The sequence below is a fragment of the Anser brachyrhynchus genome (genome assembly GCF_964034855.1).
Source record: "Anser brachyrhynchus genome assembly, chromosome: 1".
In the NCBI taxonomy this organism is placed as follows: Eukaryota; Metazoa; Chordata; class Aves; order Anseriformes; family Anatidae; genus Anser; species Anser brachyrhynchus.
In genome coordinates, this window is record NC_137694.1 from 117,319,206 (window position 1) to 117,327,683 (window position 8,478).

At 38.6% G+C, this 8,478-nt stretch overlaps 2 protein-coding genes across 5 annotated transcripts in view; one reads left to right on the top strand and one right to left on the bottom strand.

The window, feature by feature from the left end:
• DSCAM (DS cell adhesion molecule) overlaps window positions 1-8,478 on the bottom strand; it is a 473,116-nt gene that overhangs the window by 344,413 nt on the left and 120,225 nt on the right. The gene's annotated exons all lie outside the window — the stretch shown is intronic.
• Window positions 92-8,478, top strand: part of LOC308188083 (uncharacterized protein) — a 40,920-nt gene continuing 32,533 nt past the window's right edge. The window contains exon 1 of the mRNA XM_080576722.1: window positions 92-8,333. Within this exon, the coding sequence (XP_080432848.1) occupies window positions 8,330-8,333 (4 nt within the window). The 5' untranslated portion in view covers window positions 92-8,329. The remainder of the gene's footprint in view (window positions 8,334-8,478) is intronic.

An 8,478-nucleotide genomic window follows, 5' to 3' on the forward strand; every position in this document is an offset into this window, starting at 1 on the left:
CTGCAGAAAGATGTTCAGAATATTTTCTCCATTTATCCATTATGCAGTCTTATCAGTGCACCAGAAAATGTGTTTGAACTCCTTTCTGTTAAAGAAACAGCTATGTTACATAAGTTTTGATTTTTTATTGGATATTTACACTGCTATACTGGACAATTATACTGTAAATATCAGATGTTTACGTTGCAAGCACAAAAATACAATCTAAAATTGAATATTTTTTTCATTTTCTGGTAGAACAACAGACTTTTGACCCAAAACTACCCAAGGATCTTGCTATTTCAGAGAAAAATATCCACCTTTCCTCTGTGACTTAATTTTCATCTTAATTTCTAGGAGGAGGGGGGGGAAAAATAAAGGAAAAAAAAATATTTTTGAGATAGTTGACAAAAATAAAGACCTTTACACACCCAGTCCTTATTGTATGAAAGCAGTTTAACTATAGTGAAGATTACATATCTGTATAATACTCACATTGTCCCCTCTTCCCTGAAATTCTGCAGAGAAAGGGGTATTCTCTTCTTTGCAAAACATCACAAACAGTTCAACAAACAGAAAAAGGTCATATATATTGAGTTGAAAAGAACATTTGGAAGTACAGGACCTATGCTAAAATAAATTGCAGTGAGCTAATTTTGCAGGAAAAACAAACAAACAAACAAACAAAAAAACTTTCCCTGTTGTTCTGCATGAGGAGAATGAACTTACAGCATTTAAAATAGGAGCTATTATTCTGAAATAAAATGTTCCTAAAATGAATATAAAGCAGTTTAAATCTTTTAGACCAAGAGAGAAAAATCAAATGCATATGGTCAGAAGGAAAAGTATTTTTCCCTAAATATTTCCCTAATAGATTATTCCAAACATGTTAAGCTGCTTTCAAGAAATCTAGGTGACTCTAGAAAGATTATGCAAATAATTATTTCATTTCAGCTCTTTTTCTGGTGAAGTATCTCCACCATTTTTAAAGTAGCAAAGTCCCAGCAGCCCCTATCTCTACTACACAGCTGGCAAGCATATCTAAAGGATTATGCATAATATGCATGAAACCATGAAAAAAATACATTTATTCAGAACTGAAAAGCAGGAGGAAATCTTCAGTTCTCTAGCCACAGAGCAAAAATGCTTAAATAAATTTTTATTGTTCTTCCATCCTTTTCCTCAAATCCCAGCCTCTCACTATGTGCACTTCTGGTCCCATGACAAGGTTAAACCATCACCAGAACCACCCTGCTCTCTGCCAAAGCAGTGCATCCTTAAAAAGGGTTGGGTTTGTTTCTTTTTTGTTGTTATTGGTTGGTTGGTTTGGGGTGTTTTTGTTTTGTTTTGTTTTGGTGTGATTCCTGGATGCTTTTGTTTCTTAAAACCAGATGAATGTACAGAACCTTTCCCCTCCTCCTCTTTAGTTAAACATTTGTCACTGACATTTGCGAGAGTTACACAGGCACACCAAGGCAAGGCTGCTGTGCATTCACATCTGCCAGTATCAAAGACAACCGTTTTTCTCCTCAGACGTCTTCCTGGGCAAGCAAATGTGCAAATGCTTTCTAAAGTCTGAAGCTACAGCTAAAGCAAAAACAAAATTGTGGTTTTGTTGTTGTTTTTGTTGTTGTTGACTGCTTATCCCAGGTAATTAGTACTTCACACAGTTCATCATTCTTTTTAAATCTAAGATAACCCCTTAAATATAGTGCCCAAATTCTAACTTTTTTTAATGCATAATTTCTCTTCAATATTTTTTTATTGACCTAATTCTTCAATGAATGTGAACGTGGGTGGTACATCCCTTCTTCTCCTTTCTTTAGAAACGGATGGCCTGTATTGGAAGATCTGGACTAAAAACTATGAAACAAACCTTTTATGGAGGCACAATGGCTAGTTGTATTTTCTTCATAGTTTATACCATTTGGATTCCACCCAGAGTTTCCTCACATCTTGTTCACCAGAAATAACACTAGCTAGAGAAAAGTGAGTTTTTATTTTATTTTATGGGCAAATTAAAACAGAAGGTTTTAAACTGAGTGGTTCACCTGCAGCCAAAAATCAGGCCAAGACAATAGGAAGCCTTCACACCTACTAAGCTTCTGCGAGGGTTTTTGCCACTGCTCCAACTAGGATATAACCACCATTGAAGCAGGCTAGGGGCATCTCAACTACTCTGTAGATATGGGTAATCCACACAGAGGTACTGCTGATAGGACTAAGTGCTGTGATTTTGGAGTGGGAGATTTTACCACCTAAACCATACCAACACAGTGCTCACCCAGAAAAATGAATTCTGTCCTGTTATACTTTTTTCCAATTTTTCTAGCATTTCATTTCATGACTCCATCTGTGGCTTCATCCTGCTTCTAAACACCAACACCTTAGCTTGTAGCTAAGGGTTTCCTATGAGAACCTACCACACCAGTTTTTCAATCTTTTCCCATTTGTGAACCCATAAATATCCGCCGGTAGAAGTGTGGATCCCATGCTGTGAAGTTCAGTCTACAGGCCATTACGTCTGCCTTGCTTTGGTGCCACGCTAAAATCCCTTTGAGTTGTGATCCCAGAAACTGCTAGGTTGACAGCTCTGTTGTTCAGCTTCCTTAATCTTCTATCACCATTCTGTATTTTTTACCATTGTTTTTAAGAGCCAAAATCCCGTGCAATAACAACTCCAGGCTTTTGCAAATGAGCAAAATCCGGTCGGTTTTCTGTCCTTCACCTCTTATACTGAACCACACTCAAACAAGGTAAGTTAACCCTCATGGACTTCAGAGCCCCTGTGGCGAGATGCCATCTGAAACCTGATGGACAAAAGGTGGCCAGGACTGTGTGACCACAGATCTGCCACCTCAGGCACACCCTGGCTCTAAATGACTTAGCCTTCCCAGGGCAAATAAAGACAGCTCAGCTATCTTAGTGCAGACTGAAACATAAGACATACCGTCATCTGACCCACTTTGAGATAATCAGATAAAGAAAAAGAAGCACAAAGTAAGGCAAGTACTACTAACTCGTGGCTACCATAATTTTTGCTTCCTCATTGGAATTACTTCCCTTGACCTACCATAAATTTCAGAGCATTTAATCTTCTCTAAATTAGAAATTAAAATGTAGACTTGAAAAAATAGGAAAAAAAGGAGTGGTGATAATTCCACTGAGAGACAAATCTTCAGCTGATATACCTAGATGCTGATTTCTGTCAGCCAAGGATCTGACCAGCAAGGCCAATATTGAAAAGATGCTTTTACCAGAGGGGTTAATTCAGACAACTCTTTTAAAATGCAAATTTTCTGCTTTTTGCTTTTCTTGATTTCAGCACAGCAAAGCAGGGGCTGTAATTAGAGAATGGGTAGTCGGCACTGTTCACCAGTTGTGCGTAAGCTTTAAACTAATAACTCAGCAATTAGAAGAAAAATGAGCAGTAATTACACACATTTTACTCACTGCTAGACAGATGGAACATTTTCTGCTCGTTATTGGCAAACTGTCAGTGCGTTTATTTCATTTTTAGTGTTTACTGTTTGTTGTAGTTTGATTAGGAATAATTACAGGCTAGGAAAAATATGAAAGAAATGAACAGCCTTTTTATTTTTATGCTTTTAAAGGAATACAGCAATTTCTTCCCCCAGCTTCTCCAAGATGAACATACCTTCTTTTAAAATCAGGCTGCATCTTACAGAGCTTGGTGAGAAAGAGGGGTGAGATGCCACAAGAAAGGCCACCCTTCCCTAGAAAGTCTGTCTCAAACGCTGTTCGACTCACAGGCAGCTTCCCTTGTGGGCACTGCTCCATATTGCTAAGCTATTGCACAAATTGGTTTATATTTATTGCAGCTACTAGGCTTTAGTCAAAAGCAGCATCTAAGCCAGATCAGAGCCTACAGGGTGGGAGCTGCAGAGAACCATCAGTGCTGTTAGCCCAGTTAAGCAGGCATGGAAAACAGAAGAGGCTGCAGGCAAGACCTTCTTTATGCAAAGATGCTGGAGTATTCTTCCCAATCCCCTCCCATCTAAACCTGGATATTTTAGTCTTTATGTTGCACAAATCTTCCCTTACTCCCAATCTTTGGGGATAGCATTGGGAAGTGGGTTGGGTAAGGGTCACCTGTGGGTGGACTGAGTTGTAGAGTAAGGTATCCAGAGTAAAAACTATGCACTTCGAGAGATTTATACATATTGTTATCCATCCGTTGCCAATTATCAACCTGCTATTTTAATTCCATTTGAAAAAAAAAAAAAAAAAAAAGATTTTCTAGGACCTTAACAAAAACAGAAAAACAGACTGAAGTATTCAAGTCACAGCTTGCTCATTTTCCCAAAGTCCCAGCTGCAGAGCAGGGCTAAGTTGCATCACTGAGACTGACCTGTACCAGTCTCCCAGATATTTCTAATATATATATATATATATATTTAATAAAGTTGTGAATAGGGAAAAAAATAAATAAATACAAGTGTTTATATCAATATATCCTTCTGACATTATAGACTTAACACATCTTGTAACAAGGTGCTAGGCAGCATGAGATAGATCAAGCCTGCTTTGCCCCAGGAATGCAATCAGTGATTTAATATGTCTGAAGGCCAAGGTCCAAACAACCATTTATGTGAAGATGTCCTCTGTTTTCCTTTAACTCTTTCCAGCACAATTTCTTTCATCAACCCTCTAACCATCCCTCCCTTCTTCCAACTTCTTTTTTTAATTATTTTTTCCCAAATAATGAGTCAAAGCAACAAACCTGAAAAACAGACTGATGAATTTCCCAGCAGTTAACATAAGATTTGAATGTTGGGGATAAGGCGTATCAGTAACTGATTTAAGTTTACTGGTAATGACACGTATAACCCTACAGCAGTTGAAAGAACTTAGGATACTATCAAAGTCCTAAGAAAATATGAACAAGTCCCATCATAAAATATGGCTGCTTACCTTAAAAGAAGCAGCAGCAGATAATCTCCCATTTCTTTTAGAAGTGTAATGTCTCAGAAAAAACTTCCTCTCTTTATGGCAACATCTTTAAAGTAACAAATTTTCAGTATTGCTAGTAAATCAAGTATTAACCATGTGCCATGGACAGCATTATAGTTGGACGGTTCTCCTACTGCCAGTCTTTTTGTCTGATACAAAGCTGCTAAGCACTGTTTCTACCACTCCCTTTCACAATTCATAGACAATGGTTTTCACAGCAACTGAAAAGGGGAAGGTTTTTCTATCATGCCATAGAAGTAAAGAGAACATGAATAAACTCAAGAACATGTAGCATCACTTGCATTGCATGAAGCAGCTTTTACAAGGCCTGAAATATATGGTAACCGTGAGACAGGCTTCCCCTGAAAAAGTGAGATTAGCTTTGACTGTAGGTGATATTTTAATCTTTTATCTTCCGAGTATCCATTAGTTACATCCTCTAGTCTTTTCCCAGAGCAATATGTACTAGGTGCTTCGTAGTATTTCCTTCTTCCATACTGACCTCTTAAAGACCAGAGCCTCTAAAAACCCTAGAAGAGATGGTAAAGAGGAAAAAAAAAAATTCAACATCACAAGATTTGGATGAAAATTATGAGGCTGTGCATATTAGGAGGCTTGAAACAGCCATGAATGGTCTTGATGGAGGAGTTCCAAAAGTTTCTTGTAGGCTGCAGTATCAGAAGTTAATATGTATGAAGTAGACATAAGGAGAAGAACGGTAGCTGTGAAAGTCACAGACAAAGATCCTTACTGTTACTTTCAAGCTAGGCTTGAAAGCCAAGGCTATGAATGCATTTAGTGTAGAGGAGCTGTGGGTAGATGGAATGTGTCAGGTTGCCAGGTATATCTTCCAGCTTCTCCTGACAGGGAAGAAGAACAACTCCAGAACTGCACCCTGTGCAGCCATGCAGTAATGGGCAAGCAGAGCCATTACTACTGCAGCAAGGCAGAGCTATAGTTTTCTGCAGCTGGAGAAAATAACAAAATAGTAATAAAAAAGAAACAGAAAGCATTAAAAGTGGCTGAAGAAGCAAAGCCTGTGCAGTAATAGAAGGCTGCAACAATTTAGCAAGGTCATAACTGCAAGGTGCTGGCACCTTCGTGTATTTAGGTATGTGTATGTGGCAATTAAGGAAATTTCTAAACAAAGAGAAAAAGGGTGTAGAATCAAGGTTATATTTATTAATAGGATAGAAAGCTATTTTAATCAGGTGGTGAACTGAAATCTAACTGTCCCTTGTTTCTTAAGGTGGAACATCTGTACCAGTGGAGCTGAGACACTAAATCAAGTCAAGCTTCTGCCCAGCAAACAGCAACAGGAATTTGTCCTTGCAATATTATTCACTACCTGAACACTTGGGAGCACCCTTCAGCCAGCCACAAGGTATAGCAACAAGGTCAGATAGCTGTATTTTTTTAAACTATATTCATAATAACTGCAAGATATATTTCACTTCAGCCATGCTTTAAATGGAATAAAATAAATATGCTAGTAGTTTCACTTTTCTCATTTTCAACAAAAATCTGGGGGGGGGGGAAGCATTTTCCTTATTGTCACAGAAGAAAAGGAATTTATGTCTAGTTGTAAAACCGTACTCTTAACGATATTTAATTACACACGCTTAATTACACTTGGCACTCTCCATCTTTGGCTCCTAAGGATTTTCCTAGTCAAATGATTAATGTGCATATAAGTGTGGAAAATTTCAAAGCTAGGGTTTTTAGAGTTACTTAACCTTGGTACTGATGTATAGCAATTTGAAGCATCTGTACATCTATACCTGGACTTCATTTCTTTTTGTACTGTATCACTACATTAGTACAACTGCTTGCTGATAACTCAATATCTATTAACAAAGTGGTAAAAAGATCTCTGATTACTTCTGAGTTCTTTGACATCTGCCTTGTTTTGTTGTTGTTGTTTGTTTGTTTATTTTGTTTCCCTAATTAAGGTTTTAGACAAGGTCTTCAAGCTGAAGCACAGATTTGAGATGCCGTTCATTAGATCTACACAGGAATAGTTTAATATCTCGGCTCCACAATACAGAAAAGATGTTAAGGTATTTGAAAGCATCCAGAAGAGGGCAACAAAGCTGCTATAGGAGCTGGAAGGCATGTCTTATGAGGATAGGGGAGGACACTCGGGTTGTTTAGTCTGCAGAAAAGGAAGCTGAGATGTGACCTCATTGCTTTCTGCAACTTCCTGAGGAGAAGAGGAAACAAGATACATGGAAATGTCACAAAACAGTGCCAGGGGAGGTTCGGGGGAGTTTCAGACTGGACATTAAGAAAAATTTCTTTACTGTGACAGTGGTATAATAGTGGGAGAGGCTATCTGTGCAGGTGTTTGATGTCTCATGCCTGTCAGTGTTCTAGACATGTTTGGATAATGCCCTCAGTAATATACTTTAACCTTTGGTTATCCATGAAGTGGTCAGACAGTTGGACTGGATAATTTATGAAGGTCACTTCCAACTGAACTGTTCTACTCTAATCAAAATAACACTCTACTCAATAAACCTCAAGTAAGTATGACAAACTTGTTAGATGGGATAACCCAAAAGCATCTCTTCTGTGTGCATTTTTGATTACAACACTCTATTTCTATTCTGCTCTTGTATGTTTTAGTTTTTCAAAGGAAGATGCCCAGAGGATCAGAACTGTTCCATCATTGCTTCCACAGAAGTCTGCATCATTAATTACATGCTAAACAACACTTGAATAGTATTCTTGAATGGCTTTCAGAACAACTTTAAGAATATTCCACTTTTGTCCAAGAGGAGAAATTTTAATTGTAGAAGCCCATAAGGAAAAAACGGAGATATGACGGTGGGAATGAAAAACTCCCAACCGACCCTGAACGTGTGCGGGATTTGCTGCTCCACCTGGATTCATACAAGTCCATGGGTCCGGATGGAATTCATCCCAGGGTGCTTAAAGAGCTGGCTGACATCATCGGGGGACATCTCTCAATTATTTTTCAACGATCTTGGGAATCTGGAGAGGTCCCATTGGACTGGAAGCTGGCAAATGTTGTGCCAATTTTCAAGAAGGGTAAGAAAGAAGACCCTAGCAATTACGGGCCTGTCAGTCTCACGTCAGTGCCTGGTAAAATTATGGAGAGGATGATCCTTGAAGTTATTGAAGCGCACCTGGGGGACAATGCAGTCATTGGTCCCAGTCAACATGGGTTCATGAGAGGTAGGTCCTGCCTAACAAATTTGATTTCTTTTTATGATAAGATCACCCATCTAGTCGATCAAGGGAAACCAGCTGATGTGATCTTTTTGGACTTCAGCAAAGCTTTTGACACGGTTTCCCATAGGATCCTACTGGACAAAATGTCCAGCATACAGCTAAACAAAAACATCATACGATGGGTGAGCAATTGGTTGACAGGCAGGGCTCAAAGGGTTGTAGTAAATGGGGCCACATCTGGCTGGTGGATGGTCACTAGTGGGGTCCCTCAAGGCTCCATTTTAGGGCCAGTCCTCTTCAATATTTTTATAAATGATTTGGATGTAG